Raw genomic sequence first — 25,572 nt, forward strand, 5'->3', positions numbered from 1 at the left:
GGCACACGTATTTTGATTTTCACCTTTTCATCAGAAATCTATCATGAGATTGTCTAATTTTCTTTTCTATATGTATCCTTAATAGGTACGTGTGTAAGTACTATGCTGAGAGAACTTAGTCCTAGTGTGTTCCAAAGTAATCCATAGGGGAAACTTATAATTATATCTTTATTAAATGCTATAATAAAATTATTAAAAAAATATATTAATAATCTTTTTGATTCGTAAATGAAAAGAAAAAAAATGTGTAAAAGTATGTTTATTATTATTAAAATGTAAACAATATAAATAGTTCATATAAAATATTCGTCTCAATTTACTAGTAATAATATAATATAATAATAGCACATTGTCTTAACAAAAATCTTAGTATGATCACTGGATATACTATAGTAACGTAAAAACGTTAAATAGCTCTTAAATATTGTTAAATGCTATTTGCAGTGAATCTATCAATAATTACTAGTCCCATATCCCACAACTAAAATTATTTAAGTCAATTTTCAATTTAAGGCACTATATTTATTTATATTTAAGCGTAATATGAAATGAAAGTACTTTTATGAAAGAAAAAAATCTTTTCTAAAAAAAATAAAATGCCCAACCTAACAGCCTTTACGGATACCTAGAGTATGTCATAATACTGTGATAATATCCGGAAAACATATATTCTTCTTATAAAATAGGTACGGTACGACAACATTATTTGATAAATACTAAAATTTACAAGTAGGAAATTAGATTTAACAATATATCTACCCTTTACAAGTAACAGACAAGTAGAATAACATTCATTTATGAAATATAACATTAATAAGAACATTATAACAAGTACAAAAAGCATGTAAATATCTTAATGATTTTATGTGATTTTATATTTTAAATACGATTTAAATAACATTTTTTTCTTAAGTTTATTAAATGCCTTTAGTATAAAAATACATTTTATAAAAAACGTAGGTATTTATTAATTAATTGTGGTCAAAAAATCGTGGCCGCATTGAAGTTAGGTTTTGTGAACTTATTGCGCATTGTTCGCTCGGGAAAAAAATATTCAAGTGAGAGTCGAATCTACGCAGGCATCTACAGCTAACTTCAGAGCGATCACGACTTGTTGACCGTACCGTAGCTGGCACTATAAAACAATTGAAAATTGAAATTTAAGTCTGTATAACAAAGAAACGGTTGTGGATTCCATTCTCACTCGAGAGCTGTGTAGTTAAAATACAAAATCAGTTCATATAACTTCATAAATAAAAAATGTTAACGTTACTACATATTATATCTTTAACCAGATAAAATATGTGTTATATCAACAAACGATTTGTGCAGGGCTTGAACAAACTCCTTACTGTTGTTGTGGGACTTGTAACTGGTGATGGCGGCGCCCAGTTTATCCGCAAACGCTGAATATCTGCATTGAAAATGTTTAATATTAATGATAGTATAGCATATTATTTATTAATAATATAGAAATACAATTTAAAGATAGAATGGTTCCTAAAAAAATATATAATTATAGAGCTAGCTTTGTGTCAAAATTTGATAGTTTACAAGTAGGTATAATTTTTCTATTATAGAAAAAAGTATTGCAGCGCGGCCTTGGTTCCGCCACTCACCACGCAATGCCCAATGCCTCAAGAATTCCGCAGAAAGTGGAGAATGGAGTATCTTAACACTAGTTTCTCTGCCTACCCTGCTATTCATGGGTTACAGCATGAACCTATATATTAATCAATGCTACCAATACCCACTCAATTATGAAGAACAAACAATATATACAAACAAATACATACCCAATACCAAAACCTTCTTTAGCAACTGGTCCAAAACCACCAGCCAACACACTAGGCGAGGACAGAGTGCTTGTACTCAACACAGACTTATTCAAATACTTATATTCATAAGAATCAAATAGTTCCGGTCTTTTAATGTTATTTTCTTCGGCCATTTTCATTAAAGCGAACAAATGGCGGTCGAAGCCTTGGCCCATTGCAGCTTGCTTCACTAATTCCGAATGTGTGGTGGAACATTCTTGCATTATAGATCGAAGTTCTTGTTTTGATGACTTGTTTGAGTGCAGCAAATCACAGAATAACTAAAACATAATTGGGTATTATTTTGGTGGGTGGGCGGAATTTAACCACCACTTAGCCCACATTACCCCGAGAATTCTAAAAGTGGGGAACAGAAAAAAAGAAAACACTAAAAAAAAATCATCTATCCATTATATCAATAGTGTTTATAGTAACATACCTTAGTTTTATCTGTGCATGGCCTCATGGTTTCGGTGCGGCCATGTTTAAAGGCGGATGTACTGCAAGATTCATATGTACCCACATAGTTGCCATGCAACAAATGATATGCAGCCTGAAATTTAACATATAAACTTTATTCCAACATTTTTTTAATATTTTATACGAGAGTTATTATGTATGTGAATTCACTATTAAGTTCTATAACGAATTAAAAAAAAAAACAGAAAATACAGTTTTTTGTATTATTCATCAGAAGTGTTATTCATCACTTTGTCTTATACCAAGAGAAAAAAATATTCCTATGATATAATATTGCGTTTATACTCAGATGCTGCCATACTACAAAATGGCTCCTATAAACATTGATATTTTTTGTATATTTATTCCAAGTTCCTTCAACTTCAACTTGTGATAAAAAAATACAAACCTGAAAACCGAGTTGCATTATACAATCGGGGCTCACTTTGAATTTTTTACAAGCCTCCTTTGTCAGTTCTTCATATAAAATGTAATCAATGCTAAGGGATTTACACCAATTGCTGTATTCTCTCTTGGCACTGTCAATGAAGTTTTTAGTTTTATCATCTATGTTAAACTCTAAAAAAAATATAATGATTAAATAAAAAATCTTAAGTACCTAAATAACTAATTTATTTTTGTATTATTTGTTTCATTTTTGTTTAACCCTTTTAGAATATAGCATGTAGGGTTTAGCTTTTAGGGTATTCAGAGACACCTAGTGCTAAGACACTCTGCCCCCATTAACACTCCGTTCCCCACTTTCCGGCGTATTCTCAAGGTGTATTGAATGGCAGAATACAATGCCCTACTTTTCCGTCGTTACCAGAGCGAAGATATATAAATACTAAATATTTCGTTCCTCCAAATGGGAATCGAACACACAACCATCACTGTACATTTAAAATTGTTTATTGTAATGTGATAAGAAAAAAACAAAATATTATAATCAAAATAGAAATTTAGAGGGTTGTTTTTTCAAAAAACCTCCTCATAGATTGCTTTCTAGCAATAAGATTTTAAATGATATCACACATATTTATACATAGTTTATTAATAAGAACACTTTCATACATTAATCTGAAAGTGTTGTACTTTTTTTACAAGAAACAGAAAATGAAAATAATTTATTCTCCTGAACGCCAAACTGAAGATCCGGAATCTCCCTAGTTTTAATACATACCTAGTTTTTGCACTGTTATATTACTTTCCGATGGTTGACTATCTGGATGTACAAATGGTCTTGTAGTTGTTTCTGCATATATATCTTGGAAAAACCTTAAAACAGCCACACCATCTCCCCAAGAATGCTCAAAATTAATACCAGAAACACCATCTTTAGTTACAATAAGGCTAAATGATTTGTCAAACCACCTGTTAAGTCAAAAAAATAAATTTAAATATTTCACATTAGTTTTAAGACATTTTTTAAAAAATTAAGAGACTTTTTTTTCAATTTGCTCTGCATGAACCGGAATACACAGAGAGTACCTAATTCAAGGCATTGCACAAGAATAAATTTATTTCATTCTCACAAGTAGGAATTCAATCTATGAACTTTGGGGAAACTCAAGGCTGCATTTGGCTTCTTTATCAGAGAGACGAATCACCTCTACTGTATACGCTCACTCTGCACCACAACAGCTTTGAACTAAAATAATAAACTTACCTATTTAAACCATCTGAGTGCAAATATTCCCCTAGTATTTTATGTTTATTATCATCAATAACAACATCATCTAAAACTAAATTAAATAGAGCCGAGTCAATTTTCTTTAATGCATCACGATTTTGTATTTCCAGATGTGCTCTTTGGTTTGCCCATACATCTCTATTCTGAGATGTTAATACTCCTAGAGGGTATTCCGCAGGTGGTGAATTATCGGTAAGTATTTTAGACAAGTTACCTAGTAATTCAGAGGGGGACAAGAGATTGCCTGAAATAAATGTAATTATTCCAGTTTATTATGTAAGTACTAAAATATAATATATAACTTAATAATAATATACTATATAATAAAAATAACATTTTTTTTTAATAAAAGAGATATCTAAATATAATAGATTCTTATAAGTTAATAATTATTAAGGCCACAGTGGTGCAGTGGTAAAATATCTAACATTTTATCTGTAAACTACTGTTTTCACTGTTTACTGGTTGTGGGTCCAATTCCTACACATTTTCTAGCTCTGGAAAGACAAGCATGACATTTAATTCCATTACTCAACAAAAAAGGGCAGAATGGAGTATGACTTGTGCGACAGAGGCATCTTAAGAAGCTAAAAAAATTTTATATTACCATTAGAATCTACTACATCAAAAATATAAAAATTGCCACCCTTTTGAACAACAACATGATTGCAAGTGGGATCTCGAAAGATTTTATCTTTGTTCAACAATGGTATTCTGGTTGCATTAAATAGACCATTGAACTGGCTCATGTCTAGTGGGAAGGCTTTAAACAAATAAGCACCATACCTGAAATAATAATAACCAATTTTTAATAAAAATTACATTAAGTAACTAGAACAATATTATACTTTTTAATACAGTTCATACCAAGACAAGCTTTCTGGCAATAGCTTTGTAACAGATCTAAATAATGGAGTGTTGCTCTTCTTAGGTTGTAAATGATATACTTCAGGTTCTAAGATTTCTTCTCTTAACGACATAATAAACCTGACTGCACTTACTAGTAAGTTTGTAGCTCTTAAAAGTTGGTTATTATATTCTGGCCTAACATCATTTTGAAAGACTAATAAAGGATTGTAATTAATGGGAAGAGGAGAACGCTCCCTCAGGTATAAGTCAAACCAATAATCCGATATATAACTAGTGTGTTTATTTGCTTTATCTTTTGCAATAAGTTTTGATTGTAAAAGTTTTCCATCAGTATTTACAAATGTATCTGTTCGTTTTACAGCGTCAGCGTATTTCTCTTGGCTTAACAACGGCCGTAAGGCATTTAAATATCTATCTCTTGTATTACTTAAGTCCGGAACTGGTAATCGTGGTAAGGATTTTTGAAAGTGCATTGTTGGCACTTTACTTCTTTGTAAATATTGATACTTTATATCTTTGACATTTTTCGCTCTACTTGTAATTTTTTTTAATTGCTTTGCATTGTATATTACTCTGAAATTATTCGGTTTATGTTCCAAAAACTTGTTCACAGAGAGCATCTTAAAAAAATACAATTATTTCTTTAAATATATGAAGAAATCACTTAGCGCGCTAAATTGCTTAATTGTTAGTTTTCGTAGCAAAAATATTTGACAGATCGAAGTTCACTTTGTTATTTATCTAAGCATATAATAGCTAGTTGATATAATAGCCTGTAGCTATAAAATATTAATTAAATTCAAAAATCATAAGTATATAACATGTCTTATTTGAAGTTTGAACTTTGAATCGAAGAAGAAGAGTTTGAATTTGTCAAATAAGAAATGTCATTTTCTGTTCCACTGGTACGTTCCAAGTCACCAAATCACACAAAGCCCAAATGGTTTATTTTTAAATAAAATAAAAATTCAAATGGTTTCGGAGATTAGGAAACTAAGCGCCATAATGAATTAAAACAATAAAACAAAATTTTCTGGTCCTAATATCTAACATATCCTCTGTTTAGATTCATAATGGTGAAACTTAGTGAAAAGTAAAAATCATACACAATTTAACAATTAATAAAGACCATTCAATCAAATAGTTCAAATACTGTTCAAATTTCATCCGCTTCATAAAGCTTTTCAACACCATGTTCAAAAGCATTGTGAAGTGAGCTGATATTATATTGAAATAATATTTCATTAATAAATTATACTGTTAGGAATAAAATAAATTATATTGCAAACACTACGTCGCATATGTAGTGCCGTTCCATTTCACGTTATATTTTATATTTTCAATTAGCTGTCAAGGTACAAAACAAAGTCAAATCAATTTGTATTTTGCAAATTGCGAGATATGCGGCTAACTAATCTATAGCAAACCTATTTATACATTTCGTCTTTAATCTGAATTCTTCAAGACTTCTACAAATCGAGGTTAAATAAAGATCTGTTTTTTGAATACTAAAGTTAAGCATTAAAATGAATGATCTTCCAGAAACAAGTGCAAATAATGTTACTACAGATCTTGAAACTTTGGATTATCTTCACGGTGTTAAATCGTCTACATGCTTGCTGTTGCCAATGACTCCTAGTCCAACACCATTAGATTTTAAGCATCCTCTATCTGAAGAAATGAATGAAGAGCCCTTTCTAACACTCAATAGAGACCAGAAAACAGAACTTGAAAATTCAGGTAAAGCAAGTTCAAGCTTTTCGCGGTAGGGGGTACGCAGAGAGAACCTATTGTTTAGAACTTCCATTCTCCTCTTTTTATTTGAAATAGTGGGAAAAACATATATATGCCCCAGTGGGAATTGAATCCACAACCACAACATTTAAAGTCAGATGTTTCACCACTACACCACATTGAACTCACGTTCAGGCATAAAATGATACAAATAGTGAAATTGCAGCTTTTTGCTTCTATTTTTCTTTATAAATATAACAATATATTGTTGTAGCTGAAACTTGTGGTGGAGACTCCAGTTCATCAGCAGATTCGAATTCCGTTGTTCAAGACCCTGTTAGTGCACAATTAATTAATAATATCAGCATGCTGGATTACCAAACTCTTAGTAAAAATGGGGACATTATATTAGGACAGGTATAAAATACATATTTTATTTAGAAAATGAACCTAGTGTTTAGACACTCCATTCTTTACTCTGCCTAATTCTCCAGACATTGGGTTAAGTGGTGGAACTTACTGCTGCACTTTGTCTTATTACCACAGCAAGGAAATGACAATAATTCCTTCCTCTGAGTGGGAATCAAGCTCATAAGTGTTGTTTCTTAGTCAGATACTGTCCCACTGCAGCACAATGATCATTATTATATTATTTCTTTTATTATTGACTTAAAATAAATATGTTTATTATAACTTTACAGCCTGAAGTAAGCAAATTAAATGGAAGTCTGAATGTCAACAATAGAAAATTACCAAGTTTTGTAAATTGGAATTGGTGTTTTATAAGAAAAGTTTTGTTATGGTTTGTGCTTTCTGCACTTGTCGCTTGTGTGGGTGCCATAATTGCTATGGTTATTAACATACCAAAAATATGCAACCCGGACTTACCTTGGTACCAGGGTAAAGTATTTTATGAAGTTTTTCCAGCCAGTTTCAAAGATTCAAATAATGATGGTATTGGAGATTTGAAAGGTCTTATAAAAAAACTTGATTATATTAAAGATTTGGGCGCTTCCTCCATTCGTCTTAATTATATTTTCCAAGCAATAGATTATCCTGAACATTATTATAATACAACTTCTCTACTGACGATTGATAGAAGTTTGGGTGTTTTGGAAGATTTTCAAGAATTAGTAGATGTTGCTCACAAAAAGGAAATGGGAATAATTTTGGATATACCCGTTAAAAGCATGGTTGAACCTCAAAATTCAAATATAAACAACACTTTTGTATTCTCTATAGATCCTCAGGAGAATACTTACGATCCAACCTCAGCAGCTATAGCCTATTGGTCTCGAGCCCAAAGTGTTGATGGATTCTATTTAAAAGATTTAGAAAATTATGTTAATGATGCATATTTTGGTAAATCTTTACAGATTTGGAAACAAATTATTGGAAATGGTAAAATTTTTATTGCCAGTGATGAGGCAATAAAGAAAGCCCAAGGTTCTAGTCTTACAGTATTGCTAAATAGAATTGATCTTATTGATGTCCATTTGGATTTGCAAAAAGGTGTAAATGGACTTAAAAATTATATTGATAACATAGTTTCTGGTGATCTATGGGGGAAACCAAATCACCCGTGGGTTCATTGGAACATAGGTAATATTAATAGCGAGCGGATATCAATAAAACATGAAAATAATACTTTAGCACTCACAGCACTTGAGCTTGTATTGCCAGGTACTGTTAGCTTGTTTTACGGTGATGAGTTGGGTTTTGGCGGTTTATCTAAGAATGAAATAGAAGGTGACTTCCATGAACATGCACATGTTCAAAACCTGGTGCCAATGGTGTTCTCTAATGATAATAAAACTGACACTTCTTCCATACTGCCATGGAATTCTAAATCCGATTTAGAACCTAGATATTATTACTTACAAATAATAAAAAGTTTAATAAAGTTAAAGTTGAACACACCAACAATATATTTAAGAGCAATTTACAAAGATGGTAATGTTCTTAAAAATATGGAAATACGTAAAACCGAAGAGAGTCTCATTGTAATTGAAAGATGGTATCCTCGCCGTAATACATGCGTGTATGTGGGGAATCTTGGATCTGAATCGATTACAACTGATTTGTCAACTATGTTTTATGGTGGAACAGTTGTTGCTAGTACAAACATGTCTTTGGTCGGTCAAGTTATGTACTTCGACAAAGTTACATTCCCACCGTTTTCGGCGATCATTTTAAAATTAGAGAAATAAAGATGTGAGTGAGGATCCATCTATAAATTTTCTTCATACGAATTTCACGATTATTTAACATTCTCATAGCTGGTCACCTTTTGGCGACCTACAACCTAACGTGACGTTAACGTGCAATTGGGAACTTAAAACAGAAGTTCTGAAATTAAATTTATATATAAATAAGTAGTTGCACAAATTTCCCCCTGCAGATTTTGTCTCACTTCATCAACCCTCCCTCCCCCAAAACGTGTGACGTCATCTATAGATGGATCAAATAGTCTTAACCAAATAATTATCTCATGTTTTTATTAATGCATATTTTTTTATTAATAATGACAAGTCACCCATTACTTAGAATTTAATCAGTAGTACTTAATTAAGAATCTCATATTTGCTCTCAAATCTTTAAATGATTTCCTACTTTCCGAGTTCCTACTTTCTATATTTTAAATTAATTTGTTTTTATATAAAGTAAATATTTTGATATTATCATTGTTATGTTTATTCAGTTTATTAATTTTAAAAGCTCTTTTTCAATCCAAAGGTTACTTTAGTTAAACTTTATACTAACATTATTTTTTAGTAATATTACTAATCTTTTATGAATGTTTTTATTATTGTCGCAATATTTATAAAATTTATTATATAATATGGATTATTCATAACTATACGTAGAGTTGTACTTCATACATATACTCCACACTACTTTCTCCGTTTTAAATGGAAGCTTGGTGTGTGGCATCCATAATGTTTCTAATTTAATATTTTAATAGTATTTTCAAGTTTCAGCCAAATTACTTACCTCCATTAGTTTATACTGATGCCTAATATACATATGTTTTTATTTTAAATATTAAGAAAGTGCATTGGGATTATAAAGTATTTCATATTATAATGATATTCAATTATGTATAAAAAAAGAAAAGTGCAAGAAAGATTAATGCAGTATTCATTAAAAGTATTCATATTTATTCAATTTGTTATTATTTTAACTATTACTTGATAGCAATGTTAACCTCCTTTCAATTCAATACAAAATAGACTTGTATTCTAAATAAATTCTTACTGTTGTTCTTAATGTAAGAGCTTACAAAGTGTAATTTGAAATACCTTCTTTGTACGGAATAATAGCTCAGTACTTAAAAACCGTATTCTACGTACGGTCGACGAGTCGTTAGTAAGGCTTTTTGAACTTTGGGCATTAGACACTCGGTAGATTTCAAGGAAAATAAACACAAATTAAGAAAAAACAATCTAAAATCATATGCGCAGCCATATGCAGGTGACTTCAGGGCGCCTGGACTCGCCGATCGTATTGTAGTTATTTGAATTTTTAAACGCTGTCTCTCGCACATTGCAGGGTAGGTCGAGGGAACCTAGTGCTAAGACACTCCGTTCCCATTAAGACACATCCGTTCCCCACTTTCTGTAGAATTCTAGAGGCATTGCGTGTTGGGCGGCACTCAATGCTTTCTGTTATCAGAGCGAGGAAAATGAAAATATTTCATTTCTTTGAGTGGGCATCGAATCAACTGGCCTTAAATTAAATATATTTTAAATAAATTTATAAGCACTAAAACTATGTCAATTACTTATGTGTTTTTTTGCGAAACTTTAAATATTAATTATTACTAAATCTTCCTTTTATATTATATTTATTATGATTAAATTAAAATTATATGAATTTAAAGTAAATATATTTGTGAAACACAAGCAAGCACATCACATCTATAAACATCAATAATATTTCGTGTGGAAAATAAAATAAAAAGCAAAAATCCTGTGAGAATATTTACTATACATTTGTACACAGAACAATATGACGTACTTAAACATTTAAATACCTGTATGTACATGATTGTGAACAAAATAAATAGAGGTGAATATTAAATTTATATACTAACTAACTAGGACTTAGCGATGACTTCAGATATTCCTACTATCGAGGGTTAAGTTTACCTCTGGTTAATAATAAAGTGAGTATTTAATTAGGGTTACAAAAATTCACTATTTAATAGAGAATTTACATTTAACGATATTTTTTTATAAATAAATTAAGTACTTTTGAACAATTTTAATTTGTGTTGAAAAATTGGAAATAGGTATATACATAAATAAAAAGTTTATGTTTGTTTTAATAATTAGTTTCTGAACCCATATTCCTAGAGCATAGGATTTATAATTCGATTTGTAGGTATCTGTATAATTGATGAAAATGTTGCTTCTATCGTTGATTTAATTGAAGGATCACTAGTTCAAAATTCTACTTTTATTACTTAATATCAGTGGGATTGTTTTACTATCTAATTTCAGTCTTTAGTTACATTATTAAGATTGGTGAATAATAAGTGTATGCTCGTAACATTGGAAGGTACAGTAAGTCCTAGAGCAACATCGTCAAATCACTAACTTGGTTGATTTTTTTTTAATTTAACTATATTTGGATGCATTACATATGTATTTGACAAAGCTCTAGGAGTGTGAGTTTCAGATCCGGGTAGTGCCGGAAGTTTATCTGTAGGATTTCGTACTAATATCTTTTTATGAGACCCTGACACAGTCTTCCTAGCATTCGGTTCTTGTTTATTCTTAAGATCTATATTATCGGTGGTGTTTTGAGAAAACTTGGCACTTTTTCTATCATTTTCACAGTCACTTCCTGTTTGTTTCGCCAGCTTTGTAGCACCAAAAGCTTTAGTTTGTTTTAACAACGATCGATCGTTGCATAATGCTGCAATTAAAGGCAAGTCGAGATTTTTACTTTTTTCCCTTAAAGTTATTATATCTAAATCACAATTAGAGGATTTAATTTTCGTAACACTAGAATCACTATTAAACATACTGCAATTTGGATTTTTTAAATCCTTCAAATGGGAAGGAATTTTCTTTTTGTGTTCGTACGGCGGTGGAGGGGGAGGTGGCATACGTCTTGTTATTGTATGAAGTGGCTCATTTGTGTTAAGTATGTTGCTATGGGACATTGCTCGGGGGAAGCTCGGTTCTGGAATGCGCGCTGGTACGACGGGACCCTCCAAATTTATAGAGTGGCTACTAGCTGATGTTCTACTTGTCATTGAATACCAACTACTTCGAGTGCCCGGTATTTGTATATAAGAGTCGGAGAGGTTCTGTATAGATCCATAAGTTGACGATGCGGAAAGAGTAGTTGAAAGATATGGAGTGCTTCTGTACTGTAAGCTATTTTTGTGCATGTTAGAGATTCTGGATTCTGTTAATTTGTGATCGAGATAATTCTGTTGTGATATAGAAGGATCCTGAAGAGGGTAATACACATAGTCTACGTCGCTGTATAATTGTTGATGAAACACGGGGTTATGAGGTGGCGGCGGTGGTGGCAACCGTGGACGACGAGGTGGGGGTGGAGGGGGAGGTAGCTTCATCATGGCCACCAGAACGTTGGAATCTGTATGGCTTGAAATTTCTCTTGACGGCGAAAGATTGTTACTAAAACCTTGTGCTAATTTTGATCTTTCTGCTCTTCGGCTGGATGCTTGATGTCTTTTCGATTTTTGAAAACGATGTTCCATGACCATCGGACTAGCGAATGTCCTTTCACCAGAAGTGTTAACTTCCCCTGCTTCCGCTTTTAGAATTGTAATCATTGGTTTTGTTGTTACAACTCTAGCCGCTACTTCTTCTTTTTCGAGTGTGTGTTTTGAAGGAACTGACGGGGCTGGTGATGTTCCGGGATACGCTGGCGGTGGTTTCGATAGAGTATTGTGACAAGATGAGAGAGTTAGATGTTTGTATTCGTACGGAGGTGGAGGTTTATCTGGATATCTTGGTATAGCGGGCACGTTTTCATCTAAATCAAGTATATTTGGCAAAGATAAATTCAGACCCTTGCGGCTGTCTATTCTTGTTGGCGGTGTCGGTGGTCTATCAAAATAAGAATTACTTAGATAGTTGTCATCCGAAGGAGCCGTATCTTCATGTCCTTGAAGGTAACTGTCACCAGAAAATGGTAAAGGTAATCTTACGTAGTCAGAGACGGAATCAAAAGTATCACTCACAGATTGATTTTTGGGATAAACGCCTCTTCCAACAATTAGGTCACTTAATTCGCTTGCACTTAACAAATTGTGTTTTTTATCAGTAGGATCACTTCCGTCACCATGAAATGAAGCAGCACTAATACTTGAATTTGTTCGCTCACGAAATAAATCCTCTTTAACATTATGTTCTTCAACACAAAATTGTGTTGAGCCATCAACGCAATCAGCAGTGCTTAAAGTTTCTATTAATCTCTTATCTTTAGGAGGGCGATTGAGTCGAGTGGACTCGTTTTTCAATATTGATGAAACACTATCGAAGTCAGCTAAGTCATTTTCCTTGGTTATTTTGTAATTACCATAATGTGAACCACTATAGTCAGTTCTACTGCCATCAGAGTGACTGTACAGTTTAGATCGTGATGTTAGTTCTGAACTACCCATTGTATAAACTCCGCTTGTTTCACTGGAAGCGGCTAGGGTTGCTGGTTGACCTAAACCGTCGTACAAAGCCGATGCTGTGTCCTGAATAAATTCTCCATCGATACCGACCATACTATTATCACTCATCATTGAGTTTTGAGCTGTATGACTGTAGCCTAATTCTAAACTGCTTGCGTTTGACGCTCTACTAAGAGTACTTAAACCCCCGCGTGCCATTATTACAGTGCTGCATGAAGATGAGCATTGCGACCCAGTACATTTCATTTTGTTAGAGCTTGGGCTGTCAGTCAGTTTGTCGCACACACTTTGATCTGCTATTGAAGTACTTTCTTCCGTTAGACTTGTGGAACAGTGAGCTATTTCTGGTGAAGAATCATTTTTGGAAATGTTATCACTTTCATCTTTACTTTTTTGAATTCGTAATTTACATTTCTGTAATTGTGAAGACGAATTTTTACTTAAGGAATTAACGTCCTGGGAAATGTTTCGGATTAAGTAAGAGTTTGAATAGTCTATTAAATGTGCTAATGCTAAACTTTCTGTCGATGGAGCTGGTGGTGAATCAATCATAATTTCGAGTTCATCTTCAGATTGAACTCTGTCACTAACAATTCCTGATGTAGTGTTTGAACTCGTAGATGATATGAGAGATATCCTTTGTTCGCTCTTATTTTGACAATACTGTGAGTTAAATGTTTTGGAATAACTAAAACAATTTTTGCGTTCATTCTCCTCTTCTCGTAAAATATCACTTAATTTAGGTGAAATTTTCATTGAAAACTGATGGGTTTCCTTGCATAAAGCAAATAAATATTTGCATTTTTCTTCACTAGATGAATATAGCGTAATTTTTCCTTCATCTGTGCGGATTTCAAATTTTTTCCTATCAAAACTTAATTTACCAATAGAACTCCATATAAAATTAGATACAGGACCGTTATCGGGTAAAACTTTAATACCTTTAGCCGTAACAAGAAGCCAAACCGTCCCTGGATCTAGTTCTGTCTTTGATTGTTTTAATCGATATCTATGAGAATTAATAGTATCTGGAAGAAGACAAACTTCTCGTATAAATCTAGTTTCAGCATCAGTTTTGGAAAGACCGTGATGTTCGCGATGGCATGCGCGTATAGCTGACGACACCCAATCACCTGTAAGTGATACTGGTGCGAAATCTTCCACTTTAAAATATTCTTGTCCTTCATAAATATCTTCATCCCCAAATTTCGCTTGTAATGCTAAACCAATCAATAATAAAACTATTTCTGCGGGCAGTGCATCTCGTGATCGCACATTTTCAAGTAGTTGAAGGAAATAAACATGACGACCAATATCATCATGTAGAAGAAGTGGGCTTTCGACATGAAATTGAATAACCAGGTGAAGCTCTAGCAGAGGTTTCCCATGTGCATCTAAACCCTGAAACAATATCAAAATAATATGTTAACGAGCTATTTCTGTTAAGTATAAAATTATTTTTTACTTAGTGAATTTAGAAAATTGATATTTTGACATACGTAATTAACTTACATGAGTATGCGAAGATCTCCAGCTCTTTGGCGCATATTTAGAAAGCTTACTTTCTAAGTCAACAAACAAATATTCGCCATCTGAAATAGTATTAATTAGTTAATTATTACAATCTTCATTACGTGTTTTTTTTTGTTAAATAAACATTTATAATAATGAAAAAGAAAAAATACACAGCTTCACGCTTTTTCCCAAATAGCAGGTTAGGCAGAGGGAACCTAATCCTAATAGACTTTATTCCCCAATTTCCGACCAATTTACGAGGCATTGTGTGTTCAATGACGGCACACAACGCCTTGTGTTGTCTACTAGAGCCAGAAAATACTAATAATTTAAATTTAATCATTCTTCGAGCGGGGATCGAACCCATAATCATTGCTTTTATAGTAAGACGCTGTACCTCTGTACCACGATAGCCTCAACAAAATATATTGATTATTAAACAAAATACATTATAAATAAACGGAATAATGTAGTAAAATAATAAATTACAATTACGATCTATATCAGTATATAATAACGATATGAACTAACTTTGCATAATAGCTAAACCGAAGAGCTCTGTATCGGTCATGCCTAGAAGTTGTGAATGGGCATGAGCCAAAGTCTTCAGCTCCTTGACTTTCGCTTTGGCCTCCACGACAAAGTGTATCGGCTGAGGGTGGCCGGGCATCCGCAGGGACAGGAGGCGTGCGCCCGCGCCGAGCGCACGCGCCTCCCCGCCCAACGCCCCGCGAACCGAACATAGAGCGCGCATATCGCATCTCGAGACACCTATTGCTTTCCCTGCAACAAGTTTTTAAAAATTTAAAAGCGTTATTCTACACTTAGAAAAGAAACTTATTTAGATACAATTTGAGCGTAGCGTAGCGGGATTTGAACCGGCGTCTCTTAGAAATCGTCCAAGAGGACCTTTTCAAGTGGATTCGAAATAAAGTTCAAGTTTTGTACGTTTTCTCTAATAAGTAAGTTATATGCTGTTTTAACATTGTTTTAAAATATTTAAGTAACTTTTTCATAAATCAAAGAAATATTTTTTTTAGAAACGTATAAAAAATGTGATTGATTTTCTCTTTCGCCTTTATCATTCTTGTGAATATTTCTTAAGTAATAGAAATTCATAAAAAATTAAAAATATTTACTTAGATGTAGAACGAATGGTGAGAAGGCTTGTACGGTTTTTATGAGGGACAGTTTTGAGGTATATAAAATAAATCTTTTTAAATATTTATGCACGTTTATGTTAAGTGTTATAGATATATATTATAAATGTATAAGTAATGAATCACCATGTATTTATACAAAGACATAAAATTTTAAATTCAAAATGTTAAGAATAATAATTTATTTAAACAAATCTATGGACATCTATGAAAACGTGCGGTTCATGCATTAGCTTTCGGATCTGCACCATCTGTGCATTCCATAATGTTTTTTTATCATACAATTGCCGTTTCGCTACCTGCTATGGAACCCACATCGTTGTTTCTACGTAAATATTATGTTGAAAATATTTTACATATAGATATTATATATGTAAAAAAATTCTGGCATGTTAAACTTATTACATGAAATACTTATTCTATAATTGATAATATGCTTTTAATTAAATCGGGAGGTGTAATAACAACAGTTATAGTTTCTAATATACAGCAAACTTGGTGTTAGGTAGTCTACGAAAATATATTCAAAGATCTAACTATAAAGCGCTACAACTTGCCTACACTAATTTTGAGCTCGTTCTGCAACATTCTTAGAACTTGATGTAACTTACTAATATAAATAATGTAATAAATCAAAAATGGATACGTCATGCAATTATATATACATATATATACGAGATATGCTAAATAAATGCATATACATAATATGGTAAAAATGAGAAGAGTAAAAATATCTTAATATTTGAAGAATCAATGTAGTCGAGGGTCATCGTTTGCGGTACTCTGAACTTTAATACGAATGTTACTCGGAATGCAGCACCACGACGGGTTCCTTTCAAAAAAACTAGACGCGAATAAATTTCATCGCATCCGGTACCTCCGCGGCTCAGCTCTTGATAGCCATAAGAACATGTATAATATATTTTTTTTGTTTTAATAAATGCGCGATAGTTTGTGATGGCGGTCAGGCGTTGCGGGGCGGGTGGCGGGTCGCGGGGGCGGACCGGTCTGCGCGGTGGTGCGGCGCGGGGCCGGGGGCGCTACGTAAGCGCGGTAGCAGCGGACGGCGACGCGAGGAATGCGGACGACCTTCAAATGCCGAGCGCCCCTCCCCCTACGCCGGCCGCATCTTGTGTCCTCGCATACCTATGGACGTCGCTGCCTCCACTTTTCGACATCTCGCTACCCATTTATGACACTCGCACATTGTTGTGTAGGACGGTAATGGAAGGAATTTTAAAGTAACCGCATGCACGCCACTTGTGGGTTACATCTCCTTAATACGTGTTGTACGACCGGCGACGTTCAGTTTGTCCAGAGAAAACAATTGTCACCTGTCACCCTGTCAGTATTACTTCGATTGAAGTATTATTAATTACTAGCGGCCCGCTCGCGGTTTCACCCGCGTGAACTATGTTATTATTAATTTCTGTCTCCATGACTACGTCCTAGTGACGTCTATGCAAAATTTGAGACTCCTAGCATTTGTAGTAACGAAGTTTCATACAAACTTTCAACCCCAAAAACAACCCCTTAGAAGTCGAATATTACAAATTCCCGTCTTAGCGAGCACCTACGTCCTATAAGTAACTCCTATGGAAAATTTCAGATTCCTAGCACATGTAGTTTCTGAGATTTCGTGATGAGTGAGTGACCTTTCGATTTTATGTATATAGATTATCTATTACTATTAAAATCTTAAACCGTATCACAAAGAAGAATTGTGGCTACAATGTTTTTTTATATTAGTTTATATTGATAATAAATAATAATTACTTAAGTAATATGTGCTCATGAATTTAAGTCAATAAGAAATGAACATCTAAAACAAGTATTTTCCTGACAACCTAAACAATTGATAAAATAACAATATTTCTATTTTAAGATGTATGGAAAGTGAGGAACGGAAGTGTCGTAATTGAGACAGTGTCTTAACACTATTTTCACGAGTTCCCTCTGACTGCTCTGCTGTGTGCGGGATACCGCGTGAAGCTAAAAAATAAGTGCAAGGTTACTAGGTAGGTACTAGTTTCGAACCAATGAGTACCTATGTTAATCTGCTTTATAGTATGTTATTATTATTTTAACAATTGAGATCCCTATGGCGCAGTGGTAAGGCATCCGACTTAAACTCAAAAGGTTGTGTGTTAAATACTCATCGAGGGTATGAACTATTTTCATTTCTCTGCTGCTGAATTCGGAACTTTGCGGGATAAAGCGTGAAACTACAGAATATATATATTTTTGTATTTAAAAATTTGCCACTTTATATTAAATAGTGACTTGCGTAAGACTTCAACATTAAAAATTGTATTACAAAATGGAGAAAGGGTTTTAAAAAGTTTTTGGGTTACAAATATTACTGTGAAGTAATGAAGTTTTTTTCTTATTTTGTAACTTTTGTAAATAGTTTGTAAACACCTGTACTTTTCTTATTAATCTATATTAAAATCAGAATATAAAAATGTATGTTTTAGGTATTGAAGTTCTCTGTAAATCATCGGTGCGTGAATGGTACATCGTATGTTCCACTATGTAGCTAGATTGGTATTATTTTAAGTTTATCTAGGTATTTTATGTTAAAAATAAATAAATATATATATTTACTACGATAAGTTATACTAAAAACTGTTTGCAGCTTTAATGAATGGTTTATTATAAACGTAGGACGCATAAAATTTGTGCCATAAATCGACACGACTATACAAAGGTATTTGGCTTTTAAATATTTCTTCTTAATTCTTATTCAATGTTCATAATTTATTTGCACGCATAATTTAAAGCTAAATAAGTAAACTTGTTATTACAATAAAAAATAATTAATGCAGTACATTACAAATTTAGTTACAAATCAACTAAAACAATGTGATAAAATACAATAAAATAATAATATTAATTATTATATTTTTGTATTTTATTAGGTACTTTAAGAAAAAAAACACATTTAGTTATTATATTTAAAATTATAATTGCAACTGTTGGTACTTTTTATAGGGTTCCGCAACTTAGAATAAAAAACGGAACCCTTATAGGGTTACTTTGTTGTCCGTCTGTCTATCAAGATTATTTTCTCAAAATCGTGTGGACATAGGTGTCAATCTAAAATTAATATCAAATAATCCTGTTTAAAGTACCTTGCAGCACAGAAAACATTTAATGTCTATGTCAACTCAATTAAAAGATATGACCATTTATGCATTTTGTGTGAAACTCGCCGCGCTATAAAAATCTGTAGAGTATTTCTCGTTGATCAACAACTATAAAGTTTGGTTAGAAGTAAGAACATACTACAAATACAGGAAATTAAATAATATTTTTTAGGTATATGTGATATATCATTACAAACATATATTTGTAGTTCATTTCATACAAAATGAGTGCATACGCCAACAAACTTAAGTTCAACTTAACTTAAGTGAAGTGTCAACTTTTTAAAATTATAAATTCCGTTGACCTACAACCATGAAATTGATACGGAACCCTCAGATAGCGGGTTAAACTCGCACTTGACCGGTTTTTCAATAAGTGAACGCACGTGGCAAAGAACTGTGCAGCAGACGTCATATTGACGTCAGCAAGTTAGAGCCTTCGCTAGATGATAATAAGGATTAATTATGTGTACAGCCCACGTTCGTTAAACATAAAAATATTTTAAATTCCTTTGAAAACATTATTTTTTTTATCAAGCCATAAAAGAATGCTTGAAATATTTATTTTATGAGATATGAAAATTGAAAACACGTTATGTACATAACTTTGAAATAACCTACTATTCTGTTTAGGTCATTTGATTTCTAAAATTGTATTTTAAGCATACCTACCTATCTATCTATTAACAGTATTAAAGCCGGTGTAGTCCTCCGCATTTTAAACGCCTTACATCAGACCGCATTCCACGGCAGAACTAGTCAGAAAAACCATACCAAGTCGAAACTTGTTTTGATAATAATTAGCTGATGTGCTGATATTTAATATCACAATGTTAATAAATATAACACTCGCTCGTATATCTTTTTAAATGTTACTTAAAATTAATTATTGATAGTTATTTGGTATATTAAGCAACAAAAAATATTATTTTTCCTTATTTTAAGTAAGGCAAAAGTAAATTTAATAGGCGGTGTATGGAGGGTCTTACTTAGCACTTGAGTTAAATTGCTCTTCTATATGCAACAATTAAAGTGTAAAATGTTCTTAACATTTTTATTGGCATTGCGTGTTGAATGGCGGAACTAAACGCCACGCTTTTTACCTCGACAACAGAAGGAAGAAATGAAAATATTACATAGTTCATTTCCTCAAATGGGAATCGAACTCACAACTTGTCGCGTCTTCGATTGCATATTAATTTTTAATGTAATGTAATGTATTGCTTTAAGACAGACATTGTGAATTGAGTTGCGGAATTTAACGCCGCACTTGGATCACCAGAACGGTTAAATAAAGCTCCACTGCGCCACGAGGGTTATTTCTAAGTATCGCGAGAATAAATAATCACTAAAGTATTACATATTACTTTGTTAAGTTTGAAATTCAAAACACTATACCAAAAGTTATATTATTAGATACTTTTAACAGCTACATTTCGTACAACTTAAAAAAATAAGTTAAAATAACTCTAATTTATAATTATAAATATTATGTATATTTTGAGAAACAATAATTAATTTAAGTACATTGAAGAACGAATTTATAAAATGTTGTTGTCTTAATGTAATTATTTGTCTAAAAAAAGAAGTAGAGCATCTTTGATTGTAGATAATTCTCCATCTGAGAGTAAAGATTTATGTAGTTTCATTGTGTTTGCACTTACATGCTGATATTTAATGAACATATCTTTCACATTCATATTTCTTCTTTTTAGGGTTCCTCCTTTAGGGTGCTATTTAGACACCGCTTTAGGGTGCAAACCAACAAATAAGCAGGGGAAGCAGCGCGCGTCCACTAGTCTATATATATAAAAGAAGATGTTCCCACTGACTGAGAGAAGACGCACGCACAGTCGTAACCGCTGTGCGTAGAAACGTAAAATTTGGACAAATGTTTATTTTTGTAATGTGGACACCCACTAAGACGAAATATTAAAAAATTTTAATCCTAAATGTATGAAATAGGGATTGAAAGTTTTTATGGGTATTTTTTAATCGGCACCGATTTTCATAGGTCTTTTTTTATGTTCAGAAAATTGTATTATCAACATTAATTTATCATATTCGTTATACATAATATAAAATAAATATAACTTGTATTTATTTGAGATCCAGTTAGGATATCGTTTTAATAACCGAAAAATTATTAACGTTGATTTTGATAGTAAAGTATAGTCGCTGGTAAAGTGATAATATGAGACTGTGACAGAAATACAATAGAATTCTTAATTGTACAAATACCATTGAATATTTTTATGAAAAAACCATTTTACACCGAAACATTCGACTATAAGGCGGTGTTATGGCTACAGTAAAAAAAAACCTACCTATAAAAAAGAAGTCAAGTAATTGTAAAGAGGTTTATGTTCCGATGTAGGAAAAAAGGTAACAATCAGAAAGATTAATTATTACTTGAAATGAAGCTTATCTATTTCTTTTCCAGAATTTAATTATAAAATTTAATCATTGTAAACTTACAATTAATAACAGTTTCACGCTCTATCCCTCATTTATCAGGGTAGATAGAGAGAGCCTAGTGTTGAGACACTTCGCTCCCTACTTTCCGCCGTATTCTGGAGGCATTACGTGTAGAGTGGCGGAACCCAAAGCCGCGCTTTACTTCGACATCAGAGGGAAGCAATGAAAATATTAAATATTTCAACACTTCGAGTTTCAATTCACACGCTTGTGCTTCTGCGCCACGACTAGTCTCAAATGCAATAATTTGTAAATTTCATTATTTATTTTTAATATTAAAGTACTGTAATAACTACCTATATATAGTTAGATAGTTATCGCTCGCAACTTTGTTTTTCGTCGCTATATAATTTCCATTAACCACTCGCTGTTATCGGAAATATTGTCGAAATTTTATTGCCTTCTCGACGTACAAGTGCCTATTCAAAACTTTTTTTTTGTCATATATATTATGAAATGAAATGTCTTAGTATCTGAACATGTTGTCCACCCTGCCGTATGCGGGATACAGCCTAAAGCTAAAAAAATACAGTTCTATATTTTTCAAGCACAATTCAAAAAGATACATGTAACAACAAAAAGTTTCGTTAAAATCAGTCTAGCACAGTGATTCCCAAAGTGGTCTATATCGACCCCTGGGGGTCTATGACAACCTGCAAAGGGGTCTGCGTCAGCGAAAAAAAAATTTGGGGGTCCATGAAATGAAAATGGGGGTCCACGATAGTGGAAATCAATATCAGGTAAGTAGGGGGTCTACCCAACACGGAAAAACATGGCAAAGGGTCTACGACACAAAAAAGTTTGGGGAACTCTGGTCTCAATCAGTCTCAAAGATTAGAGTGTACAAACAGACAAACTTTGTTTTTTTTTAATATTGATAGATATTAGGTATAGAGTAAATATACATATAGGTAATACTTCGTTTATTTTTTATTCATTCATAATTTTTGCAACTTAATCAAAGTCGACTCTACTTTATTTGTTATTTTACCTTTAAGTGTTGTTATTCTAGAGACAACATGCCACATGTTGATGTTGTCGTTGAATTTTTACTATATTAAAATGGAAATAACAATATTTTAATATATATAACAATTCGTTTTGCCTTTACTGTTTTATCCTTTTGTAGATAAGTTGACAGTTATTCTCTTATAGTTATCTTCAGCATCATATATACTGAAAATTCATTCTATAGCTATATTAATACCTTCGTGTATTCGTGTAATAAAATCATTTTTGTAGCAATATCTAAATTAATATAACTTCTCTATTTATGAACCGATTTAAATAAAACAAACACCAAATGCTAAGAGAAGATTGCTTTAATATAATAGTGTGAACTGCACTCAAATCGGTTAAGCCGATTCTGAGATTACCGCACAGACAATCAGGCAAAAATAAAAAAAAAAAACACCGATAAATGTCCCCAATAATACATTTTCTCATATATCTTCCACGTACCTACAGACAACGATCAGTTACAATTTTATTATATGTAGGTATATATCATACAACTGCAACTCAAATATATTTCAGTATATTACATATATATGTAGTTATATGTTGTACGTAAAGGTATTACTTGTAGGCTGTTACTTTATTTACACACTCAGTGCGCTATCGGAGGAATGCGGTCGTAGCCATTGCCTGTTTGGAGTTAATGAATCATTTACATTATCCATCATTCCAATGATGTGCCGTACTTGTGGCCCTTGTTACATTTATTTTTGTTAACTGACTTCTGTGAAGGTTATCAATTAGAATTTTTTTTTTTATGTTTGTTACCTTAGAACTTTGGTCTGGGTGAACTGATTTTGAGGATTTTTTTGTTCATTATGTTTACAATCGATATTGACAATGTTTTGTAAGTTTTGTAAGTATGTTTTCTTTTGTTGGTTTTACGCCTGTTATCATACGTGACGCTATTTGTTTTATTAGTTTTATTTAATTCGCTGGTTAAATGAGTTTGTATTAAATTTAAAAAAAACGTTTAATTCTATATTTTTATAGCTTTACGCTGTATCCCGCACAAAAAATTGTAGACAGGGGGAATCTGGGTACCTAGTGAAAAGCCACTCCGTTACCATTATAACACTTCCGGTCCCCACTTCCCGTCCTTTTATGTCTATATTATGTCATTGGACTTACGTATTATTTTTACTTAAATTAGTTAAATTCTAATGAAAAAGTATACTATTATTCTTCAACGTTGCTTGATAATTAAAATTATGTTCATTAATAAATAAATAATTCGGGTATGGGTACATATATATGGATAATAAAGTTATTATAAACACATATTATATCATATTTTAACCAGTCCTTCTAATATATCAACATTAAAAAGAACAAGTATTCTAGAATTTTTAAAACTATACAATTCTATAATAGCATAGAAGGAACATGAGTACGTAGTAATAATATATTGCACATATTGTAAACTAGCGACCCGCTCGTGACGTCGCCCGCTAGAACCACACGATTATTTATTTACTAATCTAAATTGCTTTCATATTCTTATAACATTTACATTTTAAAGACTAAAGTAATTTTTGTAGTAATACTGTCGAATAAAATAGTTTAATCTTGAAAAACTTTTGTATTTATGAACCCATTTCTAAATGTTAGGGGAAGCTCGCCAAAATACAGTAGTGAACACTGCATTTAAATTGGTTAAGCCGTTCCTGAGATAAGCATGCACAAACGTACAGACAACCGACAAAAAATCTATAGATCATTTGGGTACATTCATAAATGCCTACAGGAAAAAAATTATAGCTTTTCTCATATATCACCCATGTACAGACAGCGATCAGTTACAATTTTATTATATGTAATAGATAAAAGTAGTGACTTTTTGTAATTTTTTGTTGAACCCACGTTGTATCATACTAATTACTAATGTAGCACAGAAAACTATACGTTGAATTTGTTACTTTCTCTTAATTTCGAGTCAATTCACCTACTGGCTACCAACTAGAAGGTTTAGTTGGTCTCGCAATAATAATCAATCGAATGTTTACTGCACAGTGCACACCATGCGCTATTGCATTGAACGTTTCATCGGTGTTATATATAATAGTGTCTGTGCGTGCTGCGTGGTGGGCTGGTGGCACACAGTGGTGCAAGAGGAAGGGCGCGCGCGCAGGGTCAGCGGCCGCGCGGTGTCGGCGCTGGCGCGGAATTCGAGCTATGTGTACGAAAGGAAAGCGGCAGCATCGTGAAAGCCCATCCGCGAGGCTCGACGCCGTCCCGGCGGCGCCGTCGCCTCGCCCGGCCACACTCACCATCAATAAACAAATCCAATGGAGATCACAACATAATATTCCGTAGTAAACCGCATCCATACACTTCACTTCACTGTGCGCGCGCGATGTTTCAAGCGTGAGTGTGCGCTGTGTGAGCGCGCATAGCCTCCTCGGGTGCGCAAGAACGACTGCGGTGGCGCGTGGGTCGGCGGGCGGAGGCCGGAGGCACGCGCGGGGCGCTCCGTGGAATGCGGCAAGATAGTGGCGCAGCCGCACGGGTACAGGCACAGGGCCCCTAAGCATTGCGCCCAGCCCCGGTGTGCGCGCCGAAATCCGTAAACAATATGACCTATCGGATTTCCTATGTATTATTCAATTAATAAGTTTATTTTATATGTGTGTTGTTTAAAATAAGTTAATGTTCAATTGTTATTGATTTTACTAATGCATCATTTACTTAGATACTTCCTTATTTGATTTCAAAACATTTTAAATACTAGCGACTCGCTTGCGACTTCTCCTTCTTGATCAACACAGTAATTTGATTACTAATCTTAACTCACTTTCGCGTCCTCTAACATTATTATTTTTGGGTATAGAACCCAACACATACATGAACTAAATAATATAAACAAACAGTAGTCAGTTATAATTTTATTATATGTATATATATTAGGTTTTATTTGTATAGCTCTTATACTTTAGATTTTATAAATATCCAAAATTCATCATTTCATCATCATCTTTATTCATCACTGACCGGCTGAGTGATTGATGGTCAT

General features: G+C 32.9%; 3 protein-coding genes across 3 annotated transcripts; 1 reads left to right on the forward strand and 2 right to left on the reverse strand.

Annotated features, from left to right (window-relative positions):
* Positions 1-243: 243 nt before the first annotated feature.
* On the reverse strand, positions 244-5,801 carry CPT2 (Carnitine palmitoyltransferase 2). Its single transcript, XM_085203806.1, has 8 exons — positions 4,837-5,801; positions 4,577-4,755; positions 3,946-4,213; positions 3,460-3,650; positions 2,686-2,855; positions 2,257-2,370; positions 1,797-2,098; positions 244-1,414 (listed from the first exon to the last, which is right to left on the reverse strand). The coding sequence occupies exons 1-8, from the start codon at positions 5,457-5,459 to the stop codon at positions 1,288-1,290; spliced, it is 1,974 nt and encodes a 657-aa protein (XP_085059932.1). The 5' UTR covers positions 5,460-5,801; the 3' UTR covers positions 244-1,287.
* A 372-nt stretch (positions 5,802-6,173) lies between these two features.
* Positions 6,174-9,736, forward strand: LOC146528648 (uncharacterized). The gene is made up of 3 exons (XM_085203808.1): positions 6,174-6,579; positions 6,848-6,990; positions 7,275-9,736. Exons 1-3 carry the CDS (start codon positions 6,366-6,368, stop codon positions 8,781-8,783), a joined length of 1,866 nt encoding a protein of 621 aa, XP_085059934.1. The 5' UTR covers positions 6,174-6,365; the 3' UTR covers positions 8,784-9,736.
* Positions 9,737-10,543: 807 nt separating this feature from the next.
* Positions 10,544-25,011, reverse strand: ex (FERM domain containing expanded). Its single transcript, XM_085203805.1, has 4 exons — positions 24,830-25,011; positions 15,287-15,538; positions 14,753-14,832; positions 10,544-14,641 (listed from the first exon to the last, which is right to left on the reverse strand). Exons 2-4 carry the CDS (start codon positions 15,507-15,509, stop codon positions 11,171-11,173), a joined length of 3,774 nt encoding a protein of 1,257 aa, XP_085059931.1. The 5' UTR covers positions 15,510-15,538; positions 24,830-25,011; the 3' UTR covers positions 10,544-11,170.
* Positions 25,012-25,572: the final 561 nt, after the last annotated feature.

This window comes from Heliconius melpomene, chromosome 19, assembly GCF_056956725.1.
Source record: "Heliconius melpomene rosina isolate 202511_hmr_F chromosome 19, ASM5695672v1, whole genome shotgun sequence".
NCBI classification, from domain to species: domain Eukaryota; kingdom Metazoa; phylum Arthropoda; class Insecta; order Lepidoptera; family Nymphalidae; genus Heliconius; species Heliconius melpomene.

Bases quoted from the DNA above. Each gene is read 5' to 3' on its own strand.
- CPT2 (XM_085203806.1), bottom strand. From the start codon at position 5,459: ATGCTCTCTGTGAACAAGTTTTTGGAACATAAACCGAATAATTTCAGA. The intron at 4,756-4,836 runs GTATGAACTGTA...TTATTATTTCAG, and splicing joins TTGCCAGAAAGCTTGTCTTG to GTATGGTGCTTATTTGTTTA. The intron at 2,099-2,256 runs GTATGTTACTAT...ATTATGTTTTAG, and splicing joins CATGCACAGATAAAACTAAG to TTATTCTGTGATTTGCTGCA.
- ex (XM_085203805.1), bottom strand. From the start codon at position 15,509: ATGCGCGCTCTATGTTCGGTTCGCGGGGCGTTGGGCGGGGAGGCGCGT. The intron at 14,833-15,286 runs GTTAGTTCATAT...ATACTATTTCAG, and splicing joins CGGTTTAGCTATTATGCAAA to ATGGCGAATATTTGTTTGTT. The intron at 14,642-14,752 runs GTAAGTTAATTA...ATATTGTTTCAG, and splicing joins GGAGATCTTCGCATACTCAT to GGTTTAGATGCACATGGGAA.
- LOC146528648 (XM_085203808.1), top strand. From the start codon at position 6,366: ATGAATGATCTTCCAGAAACAAGTGCAAATAATGTTACTACAGATCTT. The intron at 6,580-6,847 runs GTAAAGCAAGTT...ATATTGTTGTAG, and splicing joins AACAGAACTTGAAAATTCAG to CTGAAACTTGTGGTGGAGAC. The intron at 6,991-7,274 runs GTATAAAATACA...ATAACTTTACAG, and splicing joins GGGACATTATATTAGGACAG to CCTGAAGTAAGCAAATTAAA.